Genomic DNA, 25302 nt, shown 5'->3' with positions numbered 1-25302 from the left:
GCCATCCAAGGGTGGGGCCCAGCCATGGCCCAGCCCCACTGCACAGGGATGGCCATTGCCCAGCCCTGCTCTGGCCAGCCCCAGGTGCCAGCCAGCACCTGAGAGTCCCCCCTGCCCCCTTGGCTTTGATTCTGGCAGCTTTAGAGCTGCTGCAGAAGTGAGAATTCTGTGGTGGAAAAAGGCCTGCCTGTGGTTTGCTCAGCTCTGCAAGAAGCACAAACCCCAAAGGGAGCCCAAGCAGTGGCTCTGCGAGGGCCTTTGATGGTTTTCAGAGCAGGCTGGCTGGAAACCCACCCTGGCAGGGGTGACTGTGAGGGAACCAGTCTGGAAATGCAGCAATTGATCATTTTGTCCCTCTCAGTAAGAGACTGAGAGAGCCCCAGAACTACTGCAAAGATGAAAACAATCTGCTCAACAACCTGACCTGCACCCTCTTTCTTGAGCAAAACATGAAGCCCTTCGGAAACTCATGGAAAGAATGTTTGTGTTCTAGATGTGCACACAAGAAGAGAGGGAAAAGTGTGGCAATATTGAGCAGGGGCTGCACACGAGGGGCTGGGGAACAGGAGTGTCACAGCAGGAGCAGGGAGTGCCCAGGCAGGGGAATTCAGGGCAGGCTGGAGTGGATTTACCAGGGAATCAGACCCTGAGGCACACAGGGGCATTTCCACAGATTCCTGTGCACTGTCCCAAGGATGGACAGAGCTTCTCCCCTTCCTCCATGGGAAGTCAATCCAGTTTCAGAGTGGGAATGGAGAGAATTCCTAAATATGGCCCAATAAAAGGCTTCCTTCGGGGATGGGTTGCTGCCCAGCAGACAGGGAACAATCCCATGGAGCTGTTGGACACTCAGGGAAATTCTACACTCTCTGTAATCCACAAACAAATGTTGATGTGGGATGCTTCAATGGGCACCTAAAGGGAACCAAAAGGTCTCATTTCATTGTGATTTATTTGTGGGGTTTTTGTGAGTGACTTTTTCGGAAAGCAATGGATTCTATAAACTAGAGCACTTTATACCTTGCCAGTTGTATTTTCATTGAGTTTGTTCTTTATTGGGAAAATAATGGTGTGGGAAAGATTTTTTGTTTTATTCTATGGCTTTGGTCTGAACCAATTGAGAATCAAGTGTTGCCTGGGATGGTCGAGCCAGGAAATGGGGGGACCAGACCCAGAGGTGTGTGGGGCAGGGTCACAGAGACTCCCAGGACAGCCCTGGATTGCTGCAGGGATAGGGCTTTGCTGGGGTCTGATTAACCCCAAAATCTGTGGCATCCCATGAATGAACTGTGACTTCTGTGCCCACCCAGCCACTTCCCAACCCTGGCACCCCCATTCCCCGGGGAACCAAACCATGGGACCCCCATTGCCTTGGTCTCTCCTACCTGGGGACCCCCATCCCAGGACCACCATTGCCCTGCACCACCCTTGCCTTGATCCCATCCCGTGGGCTGCTGCCTCCCCCACAACCCTTATTCCTGAGGGTCCCCTTTGTCCCCCTGCACCCCCAACCCTGACACCCACATTCCATGACTCAAAATCCTTGGGGACCATGTTCCCACAGCACCCCCTCCTTTAATCCACCCAGATATGGGGACCCCAATTCCCCTGGACCCCCATTCTCCTGGACACCCATCCTTGGTTCCCCACATACTCTGAACCCCCACTCCTGGCAACAGCATCCCCCACCATGTCCCCAGACCATCCCATAATGTCCCCAGCCTGTGCCCAGCTTGTGGCCACCATGCCCTTAACAAGGGCCTTTTAAATGTGGGGACAGATGTGACCTCGCTTCCTTCCCCTTCATCCGAAGAGCTGCCAGCCAGGAGAGCAGTGGCCACAGCAGCAAGTGACAGCCAGTGCACATGGCTGGGGACACCGGGATGGCTGGGAAGGTGGCACTGCTCCTGTGGGGTGAGTGCCCCAGGCACAGGGGAATGGGGAGGGGAGGGGGCACAGGGGGGCTGTGGGGTCCCCTGAGTTCCCCAATGCCAGCAGAGCCAGTCCATGTTACCCACAGTGGACCTGGGTGTGACTGGGGATGTAGAGTGCTTTGGGGACAGGAACAGGGGGCACAGATTTGAGGATGGGGATGTGGGGACAGGGATGTGAGGTCTGGCACCTTTGGGCTCAGGTAGCTCTGGGCATAGGGAAAAGGGAACTGGGATGCAGGGACAGAAGGGGACAAGGTCCTGTTCTCAAGGTGTCTGTGCCACAGGGATGTGGTGCACTGCTGGCTGTGACACAGACATGTCCCACGGCCACACCAAATCTTTTGGGACCACCCAGACACACTTTCCAACAAGAACTACTGTCCCCATGGTGACACCCCCACTGAGCCCTGTCCCTTCTCCCTTCCAGCCCAGACCCTCAGCCCCGCTGGTGAGTCCTCAGGGGATGCCATGTCCCCACCCCGCTGTCCCCAACCCCACATTGGCCCTGGCAGGCTGGTGTCCCCTGTCACCTACAGGTGCCCAGACCACCCAGCTGCTGGTGGAGCCCTCCTGGAGCCCGGCGGTGCTGTGGGACCGGGTGACACTGACCTGCCAGGGCTCGGGGACAGCCGGTGCCACCATCTGGTACAAGGACGGGCAGCAATGGGAGCAGGAGGGACGAGACCGCTTCACTGTCACCGAGAGTGGCACCCACGAGCGGGACAGAGCCAGCACAGGGCGCAGCCCCCCCATGACAGTCTCAAATGGTGAGGGGGGATATTTGATTATCAGGGTGGCCCCTGAGCGGTCTGGGTGGGCTCCACTCCGTGGTGGCCTCACACCCCCTTGCCCTCAGGACGAGAGCCTGTCCCCAGAACACCTGGATACCTTTGTGCATCCCAGGGCACCCAGACGTCCCTGGTGCCATGGACACCCACCTTGGACCTGTCTCAACCCCTCAGTGAGATGTGACCCTCCTGTCCCACAGATCATCTGGTTGTACAGGTGCCAACATGGGTGCTGGTGGAGGAGGACAAGGTGACACTGTGCTGCTGGGGCTGGTAGAACAACACAGACACCAGGGTGTGATTTTACCTGAACAACAAGGATCTGAGGGGGCCCCTCAATGGGACTGAGCTGTTCCTGTTGCTCCTGCAGCTGAACCTGCCACAGCAGCAGATACAGCTGTGGGGGCTTGGTGAGGTCCTTTATGTCACGGTCAGCAGCAGTGACAGTGACAGTGCTTGGTGAGCAGCCCCACGGCTGGAATTCCAATCTCCTGACACCCCAAAGCCCCTTCCTAGTGGACTCAGAGCCACAGTCCTCACCTCTCCTCTCCTTCTCAGAGCTCTTCTCGGTACCATTGCTGGAGGGTTCCCCCAAGCCCACCGTTGGGTCCCCCCTGACTCTCAGCTGCCTCAGCACCCCCAGCCCCCTGTGGCCCTGAGCCCCCCTCCTGCACGTGTTCTACTGGGACGGGCAGGTGGTAGTGGGGGAGGGGAGGGGCACACAGGGGTCCTGCAGCTGCTGTTGACCATCATGGGGGTCTCCCATTTGGGCAATTATGGCTTTGAGATGCATTCCGGAGTGAGGGGGCGGGGGGGTGGGGAGGGGTGTGGAAGAGCAGCACCCGACTGTGCGCCAGAGTGTGCAGTGAGTGCAGGGATGGGCACGGCGAGATCCCACGGCCCTCTCGGGTCCCCTGATTGGGCACCTCCATGTCCCCCAGACAACTTTCTGAGGCCCTTCCATCACACCCCTTGTCCCCTCACACCTCCATGGTGTGACTGCATCCCCAACATCCCCAATCACAACAATCCCCCCGTCCCTATCTCCCCACACCAGCTGCCAGTCCTGCACTGTGTCCTCAGCTCCATCTGTGCCCTGCAGTGCCCATCGCCAATGCCACCATCACCCCCGGTCCCCTGTCACATCAGGTGCGTGCAGGTGACAATGTGACCTTGCGCTGCTCAGTGCAGGTGGGCTCAGCCCCTGTCACCTTCACCTGGCTGCACAATGGGCAGGAGGTGGCCCAGGGTCCTCTCCTGGAGCTCAGGGACATCAATGTGGGACATTTGGGCCCCTACAAGTGTGTGGCCACCAACCAGCTGGGACAGGACAGGCACCGCGTGTTCCGGGCACCCAGCCCTGAGCTGTCCCTCGAGGTGACTCTATAGAACAAAGGAACACAGTGGGACTCAGGTGGGGTCACTCAGGGTCACCAGGGAGTGCAGGACCTCCTGGGGTGATGGGTGACCCTGATATGTCCCCCTCTGTTTCTTGCAGTGGCTGCAGGGGTCGGTGGGGCCCTTTTCTTCCTGCTCCTGTTCATGGGTATCATTGTGGCCTGGCACTGGTGGCACCGTGGGTGGGTGGCATGGGGGGACGGGGGTCCCAGGGAGCTGTAGAGGCCCCCAGAGTTTCGGAGAGATAGGATAACATCCACAGCCCCAGAACTGTGACCTTGTCTGGGGGTGCTGTAGAGTTTGGGGAGGAGCTGGAGGGTGCTGCAGGGATGTTGGGGGTTCTTTAAGGAGCCCTAGGGGTGCTTAGGGGTCTCTGTCCTTGGCAGGCTTTGGGTTTTTGAGGCTGATTTTGGCGGGGGCACTAGGGAGGTTCATGACTTCTGGGGGGCTTCAGGGATGTTTTGGGGTCCCATGGGAGTTCAGGAATCCTGAGAGGGTTCAGGGCCATGCGACCCCACAGTCACCCCTCCCCTCTTTCCTCTGCAGCCACCAGGAAGAACCAGGAAAGGTGAGTGGGGGGCTCAAACCACACTCTCCCCTTTTACCCCAACCCCCAAGACCTCCGATCCCCTTCCACACATCCCCTTTATTCCCTCAGGGCCCCCCCCGGATCCCCCGGCCCCCCCAGAGGAGGGGGAGGTGCTGTACACCCACGTCGTGGTCACCCAGAGGGCAGGGGTGAGTACGGGGGGACACACACAGAGGGACACGTCACCAACGAGTGTCACCCCACCCAGATCCCACAGCCCGTGTCTCTCGCAGCGTCCCCCCGTGCCACCACCCTCCAGGATCCCCAGGTGACCTACACGGAGCTGCGGGGACCCCAGGGGCGGCCGTGGGAACCTGGTGACATCTACGGGAATGTGCTGTGACACTGGGGGGAACTGGGGGACACTGGGGGTCCCCACGCATGGGCACCCACTCGTGTATGTGCTGCCACTAAAAACTGTGCCTCTCCCTCCCCATCGAGACACAAAAATCCAAAAGGGCTGAGAGAAGAACAATTTCCTGAAACAGCAACGAGAGAGAATAAAACCAACAGCGACAGCAACAAGGTTCAGAGTCGAAATTGTCACACAAGGAACGATTTCCAGAGAAAGCCACCAATAAGGAACAAACCCCAGATATTTCCCCTAAGCACGTTTCCTCCACCAGTAGAACCTAGCAGGGCCCTGGAACTTTCTTTGCTCTGATGGCGAAAGTGGCCTTTAGGATGCTTTGGATTCTCTTGTCCCCTGTCCCAAACCCAAACCCCCCCTGTTCCCCACACAAGGATCTCACAAAGGACCTGTGGGGGTTCCAGAGCCTCTTCCTTTCCCAGGGCAGTCACGATCAGGCCATGGCACAGGACCAGGTGTCAGAGACAGGAAAAGTTTTATGTCTGGAAACATTTTGGAACAGCTGTGTTGCAAGGGTGGGTGAGGCCTTGCTTTTGCTGAGACAGGGCCACAGATGTCCATCAGTCTGTCAGCCATGGCACACTGGGGACAGTGTGAGGCTCTGCCAAAGTCAGGTCCTGAGTGACCAGGTGACCAGAAGTGCCACCTGGGGAGAGGGCCCTGGGTGCCCAATTGGCTTAAAAGAAAGAGCATGAGGTGGCCAAGTCGCTGAATCTCTCTTCTCTTGGGGTGTCTGTAACATCCACGCTGGAACACAGGAGGTGGCAACTCATTTAAATGAGGAATATCTGCCAAGGAAAGTGAGAATGTTCCAGGAATGGAAAGAAGACCCATCTCTAAACTTCTTTTAATTTCCAAGATTATGGGGATACCAGGTCAAAATGGTGGAGAATGAATAACAGCTGTTCACAGGGAAATTTATAAACCAGAACAGAACAAACAGCACAAACCCAGAACTTTCCCTGCCGCTCAGCGCTGTTGGTTTTTGTGGCAGTTGTAACCGCGGCCAGCAGGGGATCGTGCAGGGAGCATTCCCGGCCAGCAGGGGGCGCCCCGGTCCAGCTCCATCCCCTCAGGGGCCATGGCGGCCTCGGACAGGACGGAGGAGGGGAAATCGCTCTTTTTGCAAACTCACGGGCACCAATCGCTCCCGGCACCACGACCGCCAGCGGGCAGAAGCCACCAAGGCAGCAGGTTGGATCCCAGTGCCCACTGGCAGCGTAGCAGTGTCCCGGGGCCGGGCACATGCCCTGCAAAACACCCATGACCGCTCTCCATGATCCCGAATGGGAGGAAGGCAGGGCCTGACCCCAGGCAGGTCTCGGGTCCACAGCAGCACCTCTGGTGTCTTTACACCATAATTCCTGCAAACCCTCAGGCTTTCACTCAGGTGAGTAGGGCCGGGATGCAGCAGCTTTGGGGACACCTAGAATCCACACAGGGTCACTCCCCACAGCCCCAGCACAGCTGTGGGCAGAGCCTCTGCTTGGTATTTCCACACTTTTCCCTCTTGTCTGGCATACACATCCCAAACCCAAACATTCTTTCCATGAGGTTCCAGAACGCTGCAGGTTTTGTTCAAGAAGGAGGGTCCAGGTCAGCTTGTTGAGCAGTAGTTTTGTGGTTCTCTCTGTCCCTTACAAAGAGGAACAAATGAACAATTGCTACATTTCCGGGCTGGTTCCCTCACAGCTGCACCTACAGCGGGGGGTTTCCAGCCAGCCCAGCACTGAAACCAACAAAGGCCCTCGCAGAGCCACTGCTTGGGCTCCCTTTGGAGTTTGTGCTTCTTGCAGGGCTGAGCAAACCACACACAGGCCCTTTTCCTCCCCAGAATTCTCACCTCTGCAGCAGCTCCACAGACCCAGAGCCCCTTAGGATCTGTCTGGGGTGATGCCCAGGCTGCCGGCACCTTGTGGAGGCTGTGCTGGGCCCTGGGTCACCCAAAAATCTGAGGCATCCAGGGAAGGATCCGGGACCTGAGGGCCCATCAAGCCACTGCCCATCCCTGGCACCTCCATTCCCCTGGAAATCAAATCATGGGTACCCCATTTTTTATGTCTCCCGCACACTGGAACCCATATCCCAGTACTCACATTCCCCAGGATCTCCATGGCCCAGGACCCCTCATTCCCAAGGAACCCTCTTCTGTTCATTCCATCCCTAAAATTCCCTTCCCACAGGACCTTGATTTTCACAGGACCCCCATTCCCGCAGGATCCCCCATTCCCACAGCATCCCCATCCCATGACCCTAAATCCCTGGAGCCCAGGTTCCTCTGGTACTCCCATCCCTGAGTCCCCTCAGCCCTGGGGAGCCCCATTCCCAGTGACTCCCCCTCCTCAGTTCCCCATTCCCAGGGACCCCATCCCTGGGATTCCGCATTTCCCTGGATACCCATCCCCACATCCCCAAACCCCCCTGAGCTCCTCACTCCTGGGAACCCCATGTCCCGCCACGTCCCACCCAGCCTGGCCCCTTCCTGTCCCCACCCTGCCCAAAGCCTGTCCCCAGCTTGTGGCAACCCTGATGCCACCAGGTGCCACCTATGCATGAGGACAAGACCTGACCTCGCTTCCTTCCCCTTTGGCCAAACTGCCACCACCCAAGGGACAGCCACCCCCTGCAGCGAGTGACAGCCAGTGCACATGGCTGGGGACACCGGGATGGCCGGGAAGGTGGCGCTGCTCCTGTGGGGTGAGTGCCCCAGGCACGGGCCTGACACCCCAGGGATGGTGAGGGTGAGGGGGACAGGGGAGCTGCAGGGTCCCCTGAGGACCCCAATGCCAGCAGTGACAGTCCATGTTACCCACAGTGGACCTGGGTGGGACTGGGGATGTAGGGTGGCTTTGGGGACAGGAACAGCAGCAGGAATTTGGGGATGGGGATGTGAGGACAGGAATGTGGGGACTGGCACCTTTGGGCTCAGGTAGCTCTGGGGATAGGGACAAGGGAACTGGGATGCAGGGACAGAAGGGAACAAGAGCGGTGAGGATGCAGCCATGGGGATGGGATCATGGGGATGGGATCATGAGCTGGTGGGGGTGACCGGGGCCAGCATGGGCTGTGTCTGTGGTGTCCTCATCCTCGGGATGTCTACCCATGTCCCCATGATATGCCTCAGTCCAGGGTGGCCTCAGTGTCCATGGTGCCAAAGTGTCTGTGCCACACAGATGTGGTGCATGGGTGGCTGTGACACAGACATGTCCCCCTGCTTTGCCAAATATCTTTTGGGGAACCACCCAGACACGCTTTCCCACAGGATCTGCTGTCCCCAGCCCCACACTGGCCCTGGCAGGCTGGTGTCCCCTGTCACCCGCAGGTGCCCAGACCACCCAGCTCCTGGTGTAGCCTCCCTGGAGACCGGCGGTGCTGTGGGACAGGGTGACACTGACCTGCCAGCGCTCGGGGACTGTCAGTGACACCATCTGGTGCAAGGATGGGCAGTGCTCGGGGCAGGAGGGATCTGACCACTTCACTGTGAATGTGAAAAGCACCTACGTGTGTGACAGACTCGGCATCGGTTGCAGCCCACCATTGACAGTCCCAGACGGTGTGGGGACTTTGGGTCTCCCCAGGCTTGCACTCGCACCCAAGGGCTCTCGGTGGTCTCCACTCCATGGGTCACCTCCTGTGTGATCAGAGCCCGTCCCCTGCTCTGGGGACATCACAGAGTGGGGGGATCCCAGTGTTGGAATTGGGGACCCCTGGTGCGCTGGGTGTGACCCAGTGGGGGGATCCCCATGAAAATGGGACCCCAGTGTGACAGGACACCCATGTCACCCAGACTGGCTGGTGCTGCAGGTACCGGCACGGGAGCTGCTGAAGGGGGACACAGTGACACTGAGCTGCCGGCGCTGGTGGAACCAGAGTGCGATTCTACCATGAGGACAAGGAGGTGGGGAGGGCCCACTATGGGGCCGAGCTGTCCCTGTCCCCTCTGCAGCTGTACCACTGTGGCCGCTACAGCTGCAGGGGCTGGCTGGATGCTGAAATGTCAATGTTGGCACAGTCGGTGACAGTGACAGTGACAGTGTATGGTCAGCACCCCCACGGCTGGAACTCCAAACTCCTGACACTCCCAAAGCCACTTCCCAGCCGACTCAGAGTCACAGTCCTCACCTCCCCTCTCCTTCCCAGAGCTCTTCTCAGTGCTGGTGCTGGAGGGTCCCCCTAAGCCCACTGAGGGGTCCCCCTGACTCTCAGCTGCCTCAGCACCCCCAGCCCCCTGCAGCCCCAAGTCCCCCTCCTGCACGCGTTCTACCAGGACAGGCAGGTGAGGGGGCCCATAGGGGTCCCTGCAGCTGTTTCCCACCGTGGGAGTCTCCCACTCGGGGAATTACAGCTGTGAGGTGCACTCTGAGGGGGGGCTCTGCATCATGGTGCTCACTGCTGAGTGTGGGATGGGCATGGGGAGCCCCCACAGCCTCCTCGGCTACCCCAGCACAGCCTAGGGATCCTCAGCCCTCCTTGACACCTGCCCTGTGGCCCCCAACCTTTCCTGGGTCCCTCCCTGGCTCTCCCATTCTTTCTCAGGTCTTTCCCCAGGTCCCCCAGCCCTACATCTATACCCCCATCTATACACCTCTTCTGTGTCCTGCCATTTCTGCCCCGGGTTGCTCCCCAAGTCCTCCATTCCTGGCGTGTGTCTCTCCATCCCTCATCGGGTCCCTTCACTCCTCCTTGCATCCCCCCACCCCTCTCTGAGGTCCCCACACATTCCTCAGGTCACATCCCCCCCTCCCTGGGTCCCCATACCCTTTCTGGTGTCGCCACCCCCCCGAGATGTCTCCTCCCAGAACCCTCTATCTCCCTGTTTCCAAGCCCCCCCTATCTCTACGCCTCCTCTCCCTCACTGTGATCCTCCTGCCCCTCCCTGACCCTGCAAGGTCCCTCACTGTCCCCTGCTGCCCCCCCCTCCTGCAGGGGTTGCACGTTCGGAGGTGTCACTGTGGGCGCAGCCCCCCGGGGGACAGGTGGCACTTGGGCACCGCCAGGTGCTGAGCTGTGCAGTGGCTGCGGGGACAGATCCCCTGTTCTTCTCCTGGCCCCGGGAGGGCTCAGGGGCACCGCTGGGCACCTGCCCCTGCCTGGTGGTGTTGGGGACAATGACAGCGGCCAGTACCGGTGCCGGGTCAGCGACGGGGACAGCGTGGCTGAGAGTGACCCCCTGAATGTCACCGTCCTGGGTGAGCGGGACCCTCGGGCTGGGGGTGACCCAGGGTGTGCCTCAGGGTCTGATTCCCTGGTAAATCTACTCCAGCCTGCCCTGAATTCCCCTGCTTGGGAACTCACTGCTCTTGCTGTGACACCCATGTTCCCCAGCCCCCCGTGTGCAGCCCCTGCTCAATATTGCCACACTTTTCCCTCTCTTCTGCTGTGCACATCCAGAACCCAAACATTCTTTCTTGGAGGTACCAAAGGGCTGCAGGATTTGTTCAAGAAGGAGGGTCGAGGTCAGGTTGTTGAGCAGATTGGTGTGGAATTTGCAGTAGTGCTGGGGCTCTCGCAGTCGCTTGCTGAGAGGGACAAAATGACCAATTGCTGCATTTCTGGACTGGTTCCTCCACAGCTGCCCTTGCATGGGGAATTTCCCACCAGCCCTGCTCTGAAAACCATCAAAGGCCCTCACAGAGACACTGCTTGGGCTCCCTTTGGGGTTTGTGCTTCTTGCAGGGCTCAGCAAACCACAGGCAGGCCTGTTTCTACCCACAGAATTCTCACCTCTGCAGCAGCTCTAAAAATGCCAGAATCAAAGCCAAGGGGGCAGGGGGGACCCTCAGGTGCTGGCTGCCACCTGGGGCTGGCCAGAGCAGGGCTGGGCAATGGCCATCCCTGTGCAGTGGGGCTGGGCCATGGCTGGGCCCCACCCTTGCACTGACAGTGGTCTCCAGGATGTGCCACCCCTGGGACAGGCACCCAGCCCGGAATGTGCAGGGACATTTCTGGAACTGCCACCCCCAGCACCCCCCATGCCAGGATGTGTCACCCCCTGGCCTGGTTTCCCCCAGGTCATCCCCACAAATGGGACCTTACAGGGCAGGACCCTCCTGGATGTGCCCTCCCTGGACAGACACTGCCTCCCTTTGCCATCTGACTCTCAGCACAAACGGCTTCTTCCTTTTTGTCCAGGAAAAAGAAAGTGAAAGTGTTGAGGGGGCGCAGCCCAACACCTCCATCCCCCACAGCCTCCCCACCCTTCACTGCACTCCTTGCTCCCCATTATCCCCCTCACCTGGCCCCCCCAATGCGTTCCCTGCTCAGGTGATTCCTGGGATATCTGAGCCAGGGACCGGGGTTGAGGAGACATGGCATAAAAGTGAGGAAAATAAGGAAAAAAATAGAAATAAAGAAAGAAAAAATCGAGGGCAGGGGAGTGCACAGAAGCAGAGATACCCAGGACTCCCATGTGGTACCTGCACAGGAAACAAGCATTCCAAGGGGGCAGCAGCTGGCCACGGGTCACCCCAAAATCTGAGGCACCCAGGGAAGGAGCTGTGACCCCCATGCCCCCACCCAGCCACTGCCCATCCCTGACACCCCCATTCATTTGGGACCCCAGCCATGGGAATCCCATTGCCTTTTGTCCTTCCTTCCCTAAGACGCCTTCCCTAGACTGCAATTCCTCACAATCTCCGACCCCAAAGAACCCTATCCTGGTAATTCCAGTCCCTGGGAGCCCCATTCCCTTGGGGACATTGATTCCCCCAGGACCCCCCATTCTCACAGGGTTCCCCTTTCCCCTGGCACCCCCATCACTTGGCCCCCATCCCATGATCACAAATCTCTGGAGACCACATTGTTCTGGCACCTTCATTCCCGAGTCTGAGTCCATCCATCCACTGGGACCCCCATTCCCATGGGACCCCATCCCTGGGCACCCCATTCCTCTGGACAACCATCCCTGGCTCCCTACACCACCTCAGACTCCAAATTCTGGCCCCACCATTTCCCCACCATGGCCCACAAGGTCCCCACCCTGTGCCCATCCTGTCACCATCCTGCCCCCTGCAAGGGCCATCTACACATGGGGACGAGATGTGACCTCGCTTCCTTCCCCTTTATCCGAAGAGCCACCACCCAGGGGAGCGGTGGCCACAGCAGCGAGTGACAGCCAGTGCACATGGCTGGGGACACCGGGATGGCCGGGAAGGTGGCGCTGCTCCTGTGGGGTGAGTGCCCTGGGCATGGGCCTGACACCCCGGGGATGGGGAGGCGAGGGGGCACAGGGGGGCTGCAGGGTCCCCTGAGGTCCCAAAAGGCTGCAGAGGCAGAGCATGAGGTGACCAGGGCTGTGGGGACAGGAGAGGGGGGACAATAATGGGGGGACAGGGATGTGGGGAACTATTATGGGGCTGGTGGGGGTGGCCACTGCAACCACTGCTGAGTTTCCATTTCTGGGTGTCCAATGTGTCTCCATATCCTAACTGAGCAAGGGCCAGTTGGTGTGTCTCTGTCCCCAAGGGGTCCTTGCCACACTATGACAGTTTAAAGACAGCCCCCACACCCAGAGCCTCCCGCCAATGTCCCTGTGATGCCACCCTCACCCAGCCCTGTCCCTTCTCCCTTCCAGTGCAGACCCTCAGCCTCGCTGGTGAGTCCTCGGGGGATGCCATGGCCCCACCCCGCTGTCCCCAGCCCCACACTGGCCCTGGCAGGCTGGTGTCCCCTGTCACCCACAGGTGCCCAGACCACCCAGCTCCTGGTGGAGCCCCCCTGGAGGCCGGCAGTGCTGTGGGACCGGGTGACACTGACCTGCCAGGGCTTTGGGACAGCCACCATCTGGGACCCCCGTGACTACGATGATGTGCTGTGACACTGGGGGCACTGGGGGCATCAATTCCCCTCAGGGATCTCTTCTTCCTCTTCACAGCACCCCACAGGGCCCCTCATTTACCCTTCCAGTGCTGGGGGAGCACACAATGTTTTTCCCTCTTGTTGTACCCAAAATTCAATTTTTTGGTCAATCTGTCTGAGAAACAAGGCTCACTCTTTCAAAATTGTAAATGTTTAATAAGGGATAAAAGGGACACTAAACAGCCTGCTGGGTGCTTGGCAACTGCCAGAGGCACACTGTTAACTAAAACAATTCTTCCTACATACCTTTCCATTGTATTGGTGAAATACATACTCAGGAGGGTTATACATATTCAAACATTTCTTCCAGATCACATGTTCCAGGAATCCTTTTGCTTGGTTTGACCCTTGATTCATTTTCATAAAGTACATGCCATACTGCAGATTAAATTTATATATTTCATGTTCTCACAAGGTCGCCCTGTTCTGTGGTTTGACAATTCTTGATAATGGAAGGTCAGTGGTAAATTCCTCTTTGCATTCTTTCTTTGGATGCTTATTTACTTGCTACTTTTCAATGTGTTCTTCTCATACAGATGAGATACCTCACCAGTACATTAAATCAACATTACCTATTTCACAAAATTTTCTGAGTTATTCTCACCATTATAACTTAGTTACACAACTAAAGGCATTAGCTACTTCTGCAACAGTTAATGTTGTAATATACAGTACATTGTCTCTATCTTGATCTTTTGTGGGAACCTAAACTATATTATTTATGACACTAAAATATATGTTCTACCCAGGGATTAAGGTAAAAGGGCTGAGAAATTGTGGAGTATCTAAAGCAGTTAAAAAGTGCATACAAACTGTATTGTATCAAAATATTTTGAAAAAAATCAATATAATAGAGAAAGCCAATAACTACATAGTTATTCTTAACAGAGGGAAGGTGTATTGAAGGGTTTATTTGACTTATCCTTATCTTGCTCTGATTTTGTCAGCAATAAATTCAATTCATATCTCTAAACCATAGGCAGTTTTACCCGTGGCAGGATTTGATAAGTGATCTCTCCTGGTCCTTGTCTCAACCCAGGAACCCTTTGCTCAATTTTCTCTCCCCATCCAGGTGTGGAGGGCAGTGAGAGAATGGCTGTGGTGGGTGCGGGGCATCCGGTCACTGTCCATCCACGGCGAGGCAGGGAGGAGGAGGAGGGTCCAGGTCAGGCTGTGGAGCAGAATGTTGTGGGATTTGCAGTAGTGCTGGGGCACCCTCAGTCCCTTGGGCAAAGGGACAAAATGCTGCATTTCTGGACTGGTTCCCACACAGCTGCCCCTACAGGGGGAGTTTCCAGCCAGCCTTGCTCTGAAAACCATCAAAGGCCCTCTCAGAGCCACTGCTTGGGCTCCCTTTGGGCTTTGTGCTTCTTGCAGGGCTCCGCAAACCACAGGCAGGCCTTTTTCCACCACAGAATTCTCACCTCTGCAGCAGCTCTAAAGCTGCCAGAAATCAAAGCCAAGGGGACAGGGGGGACCCTCAGGTGCTGGCTGCCACCTGGGGCTGGCCAGAGCAGGGCTGGGCAATGGCCATCCCTGTGCAGTGGGGCTGGGCCATGGCCGGGCCCCACCCTTGCATTGACAGGGGTCCCCAGGATGTGCCACCCCTGGGACAGGCACCCAGCCCGGAATGTGCAGGGACATTTCTAGGGCTGCCACCCCCGAGACCGGTCCCCTCATGCCAGGATGTGCCACTCCCCGGGAAAGGATCCTCCTGGGACAAGACCCTCCTGCATATGCCCCCCAGAATGGAACCCCCTCCCTTTCCCATCTGACTCTCAGCACGAACGGCTGCTTCCTTCTTTTCCAAGGAAAACAAAGTGAAACTGTTGAGAGGGCACAGCCCAACACCTCCATCACTCACAGCCTCCCCACCCTTCCCGGCACGCCCTACACCCAATTTTTCCCCTACCCTGTCTCCCCCCAACCCACTCCCTGCTCAGGTGCTCCCTGGGATTGCTGAGCCAGGAACTGGGGGTGACGGCCCTTGCCACAAAAGTGAGGAAAATAAGGAAATAAGAGAAATAAAGAGAGGAAAAATTCAAGGGCAGGGGAGGGCACAGAGGCAGAGCTATCCAGGACCCCCCATGTGATGCCTGCACAGGAAAAGAGCACCCCAGGTTGGGTCTGTTAGGCTGTGGGTCACCCCAAAATCTGAGGCCCCCAGGGCAGGAGCTGTGACCCCTGTGCTCACCCAGCCACTGCCCATCCCTGAAACCCCCATTCCCCTGGGAACCCAACCATGGGACCCCCATTGCCTTGATTTCTCTCCTCCCTGGGGACCTCCATACCAGGAGTGTCATTGTCCAGTACCACCATTGCCTTGATCCCATCCCATGGGCTGCTTCTTCCCCCACAACCCCTATTCCCCAGGGTCCCCTTTTTCCCTCTGCACCCCCAACCCTGACACCCCCATTGATCTCTGGGGACCATGTTCCCACAGCACCCCCATCCCTGAATCACGCCCAGGCATGGAGACCCCATTTCTCCTGGACCTCCATTCTCCTGGACACCCATCCTTTGTTCCTCACATCCCCTGAGCCCCCCACTCCTGGCAACACCATTTCCCCACCATGTCCCCAGATTATGCAGCCTTGTCCCCAGCCTGTCCCCAGCTCATGGGCACCCTGCCCCCACCAAGGGCCACCTATACATGGGGACAGACATGACCTCGCTTCCTTCCCCTTCATCCGAAGAGCCGCCAGCCAGGGGAGCGGTGGCCACAGCAGCGAGTGACAGCCAGTGCACATGGCTGGGGACACCGGGATGGCCGGGAAGGTGGCGCTGATCCTGTGGGGTGAGTGCCCTGGGCACGGGCCTGACACACTTGGCATAGGGAGGGGAGGAGGCACAGGGGGGCTGCAGGGTCCCCTGAGGTCCCCAATGCCAGCAGTGCCAGTCCATGTTACCCACAGTGGACCTGGGTGGGACTGGGGATGTAGAGTGGCTTTGGGGACGAGAAGAGAGGGCAGGAATTTGGGGATGGGGAAGTGGGGACAGCAATGCGGGGACTGGTACCTTTGGGCTCAGGTGGCTCTGGGCATAGGGACAAGGGAACTGGGATACACAGACAGAAGGGGACAAGAACGGTGAAGTTGTGGCCATGGGGATGGGATCATGGGGATGGGATCATGAGCTGGTGGGGGTGACCTGGGCCAGCATGGGCTGTGTCTGTGATGTCCTTGTGCCTCAGGTCCACAGCATCCCCATGTTCTGCCTCAGCCCACGATGGCCTCAGTGTCCATGGTCCCAATGAGTCTGTATCACAGGGATGTGGTGCACGGTGGCTGTGACACATGCATGTCCCCCTGCCACTCCAAATCTTTTGGGGACCACTCAGACACACTTTCCCACAAGAACTGCTGTCCCCAGAGGGACAGTTTGGGGACAGCACCCACACCCCTTGCCCCCATGCTGCTGTCCCTGCAGTGCCACCGCCACTGAGCCCTGTCCCTTCTGCTTTTCCAGCCCAGACCCTCGGCCTTGCTGGTGAGTCCTCGGGGGATGCCATGGCCCCACCGTGCTGTCCCCAGCCCCACACTGGCCCTGGCAGGCTGGTGTCCCCTGTCACCCACAGGTGCCCAGACCACCCAGCTTCTCGTGGAGCCCCCCTGGAGGCCAGCGGTGCTGTGGGACCGGGTGACACTGACCTGCCAGGGCTCGGGGACCGCCAGTGCCACCACCTGGTACAAGGATGGACGGCGCTGGGGGCAGCAGAGACAGGACCGCCTCACTGTCACCGAGAGTGGCACGTACAAGTGTGACAGACCCGGCAGCGGGCATAGCCCTGTTGTGAGAGTCTTAGATGGTGAGGGGGCTACAGGTGTCCCCAGGCTGCCACCTCCAGGGACCCCAAGGGCTCTGGGTTGGTTCTGCCCTATGGGTCACCTCCTGTGTGGCCAGAGCCTGTCCCCTGCTCTGGGGACATCCCAGAGCATCCCACTGTGGGGGAACCCTTTGTTGGAATTGGGGACCCCAGTGTACCACATGGGGGGGTCCCGGTGCCATCAGGGACGACAGGACCCTTCTGTCCCCTAGACGGGCTTGTGCTACAAGCGCCAGCACGGACGCTGCTGGAGGGGGACATGGTGACACTGCGCTGCCAGAGCTGGCGGAACAACATGGTCACCTCAGTGTCATTTTACCATGAGGGGAAGAAACTGGAGGGGCTCTGTGATGGCACCGAGCTGTCCCTGTCCCCTCTGCAGCAGCACCACAGAGGCAACTACCACTGTGAGCGCCGGGTGAGCAAAGGGGTGTCAAAGTGGAGCGTGTCGAAGACGGTGACAGTGACAGTACACAGTGAGTGCTACGATGGGGACAGGGAAGCCCGACATCCTCCAAGGATTTCCTATCCCTGCCTGAATCCTTCATGCCTCTCTTTACTCCTCCCTGGGTCATACAAAATTTCCCAAGTCCCTCTTGGTTTCCCCCATGACTGCCCAGTTCCCCCTCTTGATCCCTCATCCCTCTCTTTGTCCTCCCCATCCCTCCCTGGATTCCCCACCCTTTCCAAGGTCCCTACTCCACCTTCTGGTCTCCCTTCCTTCCATGGGTCCTCCAGCCTATCTATAAACCCCAAATCATTCCCTGAGTCTCCTCAGTCTCTCTTGCAGTTCCCCATCCCTGCCTGGGTCTCTGCACCTTTCCATGGGGTCTCACCATTGTCCCTAGGTCCCAACCTGCCTCCCAGGGTCCCCTTCTACTCACTGGGATCCTCTCTGCTTCCCTCCAATCCCTTCCTTTCCCTCCCATGTCTCCCACCTTCCTGGGTCCTCAATCCCTTCTGTGTCCATCCACAGGGATCCCACTCTCAGGGGTGTCCCTGTCAGTGCAGCCACCCGGGGGACAGGTGACACTGGGGGACAGCCTCGTGCTGAGCTGTGAGGTGGCCATAGGGACATGTCCCCTGTCCTTCTCCTGGCACCGGGAGGGCTCAGGGGCAGTGCTGGGCACTGGCCCCCACCTGGAGCTGCACCACGCTGGGGACAATGACAGTGGCCAGTACCAGTGCTGGGTCAGCGACGGGGACAGCGTGGCCAAGAGTGACCCCCTGAATGTCACCGTCCTGGGTGAGTGGGACACTCGGTCTGGGGATGACCCCACCCACGGCACCCCCATCCCACCTGCCAAGTGACAGCCCTGTCTATGTCCCCACAGTGCCCGTGGCCAATGCCACCATCACCCCTGGTCCCCTGGCACACCAGGTGCGTGCAGGTGACAACGTGACCCTGCGCTGCTCAGTGCAGGTGGGCTCAGCCCCTGTCACCTTCACCTGGCTGCACAACGGGCAGGAGGTGGCCCGGGGTCCCCTCCTGGAGCTCAGGGACATCAGCTTGGGACATTTGGGCACCTACCAGTGCATGGCCACCAACCAGCTGGGACAGGACGGGCACCGCGTGTTCCAGGCACTCAGCCCTGAGCTGGCCCTGGAGGTGACACCTGGCTCACCCTGGGTCACAGGTGGGGTCACACAGGGTCACCAGGGTGTTCAGGACCCCCAGGGTTCAGGGTCACATCAGTGTGCCCCCCTCTATTCCCAGCAGTTGCTGTGAATGTCGGCAGGACCCTCCTGTTCCTGCTCCTGCTCCTGGCTGTCATCGGGGACTGTCACTGGTGGCACCGCTGGGGTGGGTGACAATGGGGGGGGGAGGCAAGGTCCTACAGGAATCGGGGGACGCCCCACGCACTGGAGGGGCAGCTGGGGCATCACCCAAAGCCCCTGAGCTGGAGGAAGCTGAGCCCCCAGTGACCTTTGCTTGGGATGCTCACAGGTTTGGGGGCCTTTTGGAGGGTCCTGGGCTGTCCAGGAAGGGCCTTGAGGAATATTTGGGTGACACTGGGATTTTTGGGGGCTTTTTGGGAGGTATTGGAGAGTTGTGCAGGGATGTTGAGAGCCCTCCAGTGATCCTGGAGCAGTTTGGTTCTTCCCTGCATTCTATTCTTGGGGTTCCTTGAGGCTTGAGGGGTGCTCAGGGGTTCGGGGTTCCTGGGGAAGGGGTTGGAGTACCTGGGTGGCTCAGGTGGTCTGGGGCTCCTCAGGGGTGCTTTGGGGTGCAGGGGCCTAGGAGTCCAGTAGAAATCAGTGTCTGTTGGGGACTCAGGGGTCCAGTGGGCATTTAAAGGTCCCAGGTTGGGTTGGGGCCCAGGGCACCCAATTATCACCCCATCCTCTTTTTCTTGCAGCTCTCAGGAAATCCCAGGACAGGTCAGTGGGGAGCTCCAGCCATGGCTCTGCCTGACCCCCTCCCCAGATACCCCTCAGACCCCCCCTTATCCCCACAGGGCCCCCCAGAACCCCCTTTTTCCCTGCAGGTGGGGGAGGGGCTGGACATGAGGGGGCAGGGGGTGAGTATGGAGGATGGGTGGGGACACGGACATGTCACCCATGTGTGTCACCCCAAGCCAGGTGTCTCTTACTGTCCCCCCCAAGGACTCCCAGGTGACCCACGCAGAGCTGCCAGGACCACATGGATGACTGCAGGACACCAGTGACATCCATGGGAAGGTGCTGTGACAATGGGGGACGGTGGGAGTCCCCATTCCATGGCTCCCATGGTGGCCCATCCTGCCTGGGGTGATGACCACGAGTCAGGGGGGCTGCACAGGGCACCCAGTGCTCCCCTTTCCCCCTCCCAGTGCTCCCAGTACACCCATGGCTTCCCTGGCTCCTCCCTATTCCAGGGGGCACAGGACCTATTTCCTTCTTATTTAGTCCAAAATGCAGCTTTTTGGTTAAACTGGCAGCGATGGTGTTTGTTCAGCTTTGTCGAGCTTTAGGAATGGGATTCTCCAGTTCTGGGCTGCCACTAAAACCAGGGGATGCTGCCCCTTTCCCTCCCAGTGGAGGCACAAAGATCCCAATGGGCTGAGTGAAGAACAATTTCCTGAAACAGCAACCAGAGAACAAAACCAACAGCAACAAGGTTCAGAGTCCAAAGGGTCACACAAGGAACGATTTCCTCGCAAAGCCCCCAATAAATTCCTGCTGGGGCTGGGCCTAGGAGGGGGCTCTGCTGGCTCGGCTCCGCGCCCTGCGCTCCACCTGGGCAAAATATTTGTCAGGAATTCCAGTGGCTCTGCAAAGGAAAGAATCCATCAGGCTGTAGTATATGGTTGAGATGATTCATGCTATTAATGTATAAAATATTGTAAAATCCAAGCTATGTCTTTTGACCACCCCAGCTGGGAGCAGAGTCTTATTTTCATTCAATTAGTTCCCAGACTATGTAAAGAAAATATTGAGTTTGTAAACGTAAAATGGAACCTTCCTGGGCCATGATCACTGACTTCCCTGGAGTGTCTGGGCTACTCAAGAGTGATCTGCACCTTGAAGATAGTATCTACTACCAGCACCTCCCTGTTACTTGTGAATGTGGAGTGCTCTGACAACATCTAGACACCTGGAACCAGACTTTTGTCTAACCCTGCACATGTATAGCCCCGATTCTGCATGTGAAGGGACACAAAGGAACATTCAGTGATTTCTGCCTCAGGTGGAATAAACTGTATAAGAGCTCACTTCTGTGAACAGGGGAGACTCTGACACCCAGAGGTGTTCACCCAGCACCAAACCCTGGCTCGACACTCCCTTGGCTGTGGTGGTTTTTTTCCCCGATCAAAATTCTGCTTCGCTGACAATTTAATAAATCATTGCTAAATTTTCTTTTCAATTTGGCTCTCGATTTGATCATTTATAACGAGGCTCCCGATGGATCTGGGACCCCACAGGATGGTCCCGTTTGCTGAGGATGCAGGAGCTGGGTGGTCCAGCTGGGACACCAGGAAGGAGCCCTGAAAGCAGCACTGACCTGAACTCCTGCAGCTTCTGCTGCCTGAACTGGGTGAGGCGCTGGCTGCGCTGCTGGACCTCCTGCTGCAGCCGCTGGCCCTCCTCAATAACAGCCGCCCGCTCCCGCTGCCGCTGCTGCTGCAGCTCCTGGATCTGCCGCCAGAGATCTTCAGCGTGGGCGCGCTGCCGGAGCTCCCTCTGCTCCTGCTCCAGCTTCTCCCGCTCCAACTGCTCCTGATGGGCCCTGTGGAAGAGCTGGGCTGGCTCAGGGACCCTGCCACAGCCCCTCACACCTGGCACAGCACCTGGGCTGGCACTGGAGCCTCTAGAGCAACTAGCTGGAACTGGGAGCCCCCTGGCCACCACCTCAGCCATCCCTCAGTCCCATGTGCCTCACCTGAGCACCCTCTGGAATTCCTGGCGGTCTTGCTGCACCTGCATGGCCAGGTACTGCTCCTTCTGGGCCACCTGCTCCAGCCGGTCCTGCTTCAGCTGCTTCTCCAGCTCGGCCTTCTTTCGCGCCTTCTCCAGCTCCCGCCGCCGCCATTCCCGGTCTGCGACCTCTTGGTTCCTCTTGGCTCTCAGAGCATCCTGCCCAAATAGGGGACAGTGCTGAGCTTCCCTCAGGGGCACCTTTGGAAGCCCTTGGCTGTGGCTTTGGCTCTGCTCCAGGATGTCCCCTGGCTCCAGAGGCTGGTCCTACAGACCCCCCACATCCAGGGGTGCTGCCCCTTCACCAGTCTGGGGACAGGGACGGTGGCAGGGGAGCACATCACCTGTTCCTGGGCCACTCACCTGCTCTGCCTGCCAGTCCTGGGCCCGTTCCTGTGTGGCCCTGAGCCGGGCCAGCTCCTTCTCCTTCTCCAGGCGCAGTTGGTGCTGCTCTGCCTCCAAGGCGGCCTCATGCTCCTATGGAGGACAGAGCCCCAGGGATGGGACAGAGCCCTGGGGTTGGACAGAGCCCCATGGTGTGGGACAGAGCCCCAGGATAGGACACAGCCCCAGGATAAGACAGAGTCTCAGGGGTGGGACAAAGCCCTAGGGTGGGACAGAGCCCCATCGTGTGGGACAGAGCCCTGGGGTGGGACAGAGCTCCAGGATGGGACAGAGCCCCAGGATAGGACAGAGCCCCAGGGTGGGACAGAGCCCAAGGGTAGGACAGAGCCCGAGGGTGGGACAGAGCCCCATGGTGTGGGACAGAGCCCTATGGTGTGGGACAGAACTCCAGGATGGGACAGAGCCCCAGGATGGGACAGAGCCCCAGGGTGGGACAGAGCCCGAGGACAGCTCCTGCAGCCCCTGCCCACCCCACCAGGAGCCCACTGCTCTTACAGCCTTCTGCCGCTGCTGCTCCAGCACCCGCTCGTCCTCCAGCCTCTCCTGCTCCCGCTGTTGATCCTTCAGCCTCTGGCTCTCCATGTTGAAACGTTTAATATCAGCATAGATTTGCTTTAGTCGCTCCTGTTTCTGCTCCCAGGCCTGGAAATGCCATGCAGGGCTGGAGATCACCAAGTTGAGTGCTCTTCCATCCTTGTCACCCAGGGCAGGAATGCTTTGGGCCACCTCCCTAGGATGTCACAATGTCCCCAAGGGACTAGAGCTCTGATCCTGCTGGCTGCTGTCCCCACTCCCTGAGTGTGGCTGATCTAGCTCTGCCAATCCCTTTCCAGCCATGTGGAAACCTCCCTGCAACTCCCTATTCCCTGCTCCCACCTTCCGATCCTCCCTCTTCATCTGCTCCAGTCGCTCCAGCTGCCTCTGGCCCTCCTGGTATAGCTCCTCAGCCCTCAATGCCCGCTCGTCTGCATTCTGCTCCATCTGTTTCACAATGCCCTGCCGGGCTCTAGGAATACAAGAGCAGAAGGGTTTCCTATGGCTTCATCCTGCTCCCTATCATGGGCATGCTGGCATGGACAGGGCTGGTGTGGTTGGAATGGGCCAGATGCCTCCATGGGGAAGAGGGAGCCTCCTGCTCACCTCATCAGCTCCTGCTTCCTCTGGCGCTCCAGTTCCTCCTGGACCTCCATGCCCTTCTCCTGCTCCATTTCCATCATCTTGTCCAGGCGCTTCTCTTCCTCTGCCAGTTCCTTGAGGATCATCTGCTTCTCCAGGACTTGCTTGTCCCAGATCATGTTGCACTTGGCATTGAGGAACAGCTGTGGGGACAAGAGGTGTCTGTGGCTCGGAGCCGCACTGGGACACAGGGAGCAGGGAGGGCCAGGGAAGGAGAGGAAGAGCCTGGGAGCACAAGGAGCAGGGGAGACTCAGCAATGCCAGGTGATAGAGGGGAGTGCCGGCCCTACCGCGTTCAGTTCCCGCACATCTTCCTCCTGCTCCAGCCTCATCCTTGCCGCCCGCTGCAGCAGCTTCTGCTCCTCCTGCTGCAGCTCCTCCTCCATGTCTCTCCAGTGGTTTCTCTTGTCCTCCAGCTCTGCCTTTCTTTGCTCCTCGATCTGGGCCTTTTTTAGGGCTTCCTATGGGTACAGAGAGCGCTGCCCAATCCTGGCCACCTTCCCAAGGGCTCACAGGGGTCACACTTCAGGTGCTGCACTCCCGACACTGAGTGGGAACATGTCAGGCTCCTGGCATGTCCATGGGCACCCCTCCCCACACCTCTGGGCAGACACCCCATGCCCTTTGAAGGCTGGCAGTGCTGGGCACAATTTCAGGGATGCTGCCCAGCTCTCAGTGGAGCCCTGAGCCCTGCAGCCTACCCTGTGCCCCAAAACATTAGGGACAAAAGGGACCCTCTTGTTGAAGTCACCACCCCTAGAGCTTGCTAGGGAGCAGGAAAAGGGGGAAGCAGAAAGGGAAATGCCTACGAAAGCAGCGTCCTGTCTGGCTCTCAGCGTCTTCAGCCTGTCCCAACGCTCCACCTCAGTCAGGGCTCGAGCTGATTCCTTAAGTTTCTCATATTCCTTTTCTCCAATGATGAGACACGGTTGGGGCTTCTCCTGGGGAATGCTGGGGAGCACAGGGAGAGAGCTTAGTGGCATGGTGACCCCAACAGGTCCCTGTGCTCCCTGAGCTGCCCACTCAGCCACCATGTCAGCCCAGATCAATATGGGAAGTGCTGGGGAAGCCGTGGGGACCTGGCTCTCTTGTTTTGGGGTGAGGCAGGAAGGGAAAGTGTGGTGAAAGTGGCACCAGGCAGGGATGCAGGGGACAGGATCCCCAGGGGTGGCCAGGGCACACTGCCAGTCCCTGCTCCCTAGAGATTTTGGGATGCTGCACTGACACCTGCTGGGCCCAAAAACCCCTCAGGTCTGGGGCACAGCCTTACATGAGCTCCCGGATCAGGTCCTGGGTGACCACTTGGATGGTCTTGAGTTTGGGCTTGAAGGAGAGCAGCTCTCGAGGATGTTTTGGCACATCCTCAGAGATCACCACAGGGTCGCTGGAGCCCGTCACCTGCAGAATAGAAAAGTTTGAGGGATCCGAACCCCTTCCCTCTCCTGGCGCTCCCCGGACACCGAGGGATCCCAGCGGGAGCTCTGGGCCCTCTGCCGGGATCGGCCGCGGCGTGTCGGGGGCACGTCCGGAGGGGACAGAGGGGCTGGGGGTCAGCGGGAGGAGCTGGACATCCTGCAGGGTGTGGGGGTCTGGGGAGCCATCGGGACGGACGGACTGAAATCCCGGCGGTGAAAGCTGGAGACGGCGGGCGAGGAGGGACCTCCGGGACGAGCCCCGGGCACGGAGGGACTGGGATCCTGTGCCGGCAGTCGTGGCTGCCATCCCACTGCCACTGCCGGGGCTGTCGGTGGTATTTTTCCTCTTGTCCTGGAGCCGACCGTTACAATGTGGTGGAACCGACGCTGGGATGTGTCTGAACCGACGGGGACAGCGTGTCCAAAGTCACTGTAGCGACGTGTCGGGACGGACTGTTGCCATGGCAACGCCCCAACAGCTCGCAGGGCGTGACGGGCAGGGGTGGGGAATTGAGGGTGGTGCCTCAGGCAGGAGGGGCGGAGCTTATGCTGAAATAGGCGGGGCTTGGGAGAGCTGTGTTTCCCCCGCCCCGGGACGTCGGAGTGTCACCAGTGACGGCCCCGCCACTCCCCATAAGCCCCACCCCTTACCTTTGCCACTCCCTTTCGAGCCCCGCCCCTCTGCTCAGTTCTGCCCCTCCACCCCAGTCCCGCCCCTCCCATTGCCCCGCCCAGTCCCTCCTGACTCCGCCCAAACCACGCCCCCAGTTGTGGCCCCACCCCTCCACCCGGCCCTGGAGTCTCTGCACGCCCAGTCAGGGTCCCCCCCTTGTAATCCATCAGGAGCCCCCAGCCCTCCCCCAGCCCCAAATCACGACCATCCAACCCTGGAAAGAAGAGGATCCGTTTATTGGGGCGGTGGGATGGGCGCAGCGGCACCGCACCCACCCAGACAAATAATAATAATAAAAAAGTGCTTTGCTCCTGACAAAACTGGGGCCGGGGGACACCTGGCTGGTCCACGGCGGCGGTTAAGGCAGGCAGAGCCCCGGAGGGGCTTACAGGATCCGGCGGTCCCGGACGCAGCCGGCGCGGTCGGACAGGCGGGACCGCCTCGCCCTCCGTCCTTCCGCTGGGCTCCTGCAG

The 25302-nt window shown here is 58.9% G+C and overlaps 1 protein-coding gene and 1 pseudogene across 1 annotated transcript; one reads left to right on the top strand and one right to left on the bottom strand.

Moving 5' to 3' along the window:
- Positions 1-1883: 1883 nt before the first annotated feature.
- Positions 1884-18677, top strand: LOC135457591 (basement membrane-specific heparan sulfate proteoglycan core protein-like; annotated as a pseudogene).
- A 1128-nt stretch (positions 18678-19805) lies between these two features.
- Positions 19806-24611, bottom strand: LOC135457942 (cilia- and flagella-associated protein 45-like). Its single transcript, XM_064732785.1, has 10 exons — positions 24012-24611; positions 23551-23692; positions 23032-23202; positions 22706-22884; positions 22442-22571; positions 22061-22207; positions 21524-21637; positions 21126-21319; positions 20748-20972; positions 19806-20015 (listed from the first exon to the last, which is right to left on the bottom strand). The coding sequence occupies exons 1-10, from the start codon at positions 24461-24463 to the stop codon at positions 19937-19939; spliced, it is 1833 nt and encodes a 610-aa protein (XP_064588855.1). The 5' UTR covers positions 24464-24611; the 3' UTR covers positions 19806-19936.
- Positions 24612-25302: the final 691 nt, after the last annotated feature.

Source organism: Zonotrichia leucophrys, chromosome 25 (assembly GCF_028769735.1).
Source record: "Zonotrichia leucophrys gambelii isolate GWCS_2022_RI chromosome 25, RI_Zleu_2.0, whole genome shotgun sequence".
Lineage (NCBI taxonomy): Eukaryota > Metazoa > Chordata > Aves > Passeriformes > Passerellidae > Zonotrichia > Zonotrichia leucophrys.
This window is presented reverse-complemented; position numbering and strand designations above follow the sequence as displayed.

Bases quoted from the DNA above. Each gene is read 5' to 3' on its own strand.
- LOC135457942 (XM_064732785.1), bottom strand. From the start codon at position 24,463: ATGGCAGCCACGACTGCCGGCACAGGATCCCAGTCCCTCCGTGCCCGG. The intron at 22,885-23,031 runs GTAGGGCCGGCA...TTGTCCCCACAG, and splicing joins ATGTGCGGGAACTGAACGCG to CTGTTCCTCAATGCCAAGTG. The intron at 21,638-22,060 runs GTAAGAGCAGTG...TGTCCTCCATAG, and splicing joins AGCAGCAGCGGCAGAAGGCT to GAGCATGAGGCCGCCTTGGA.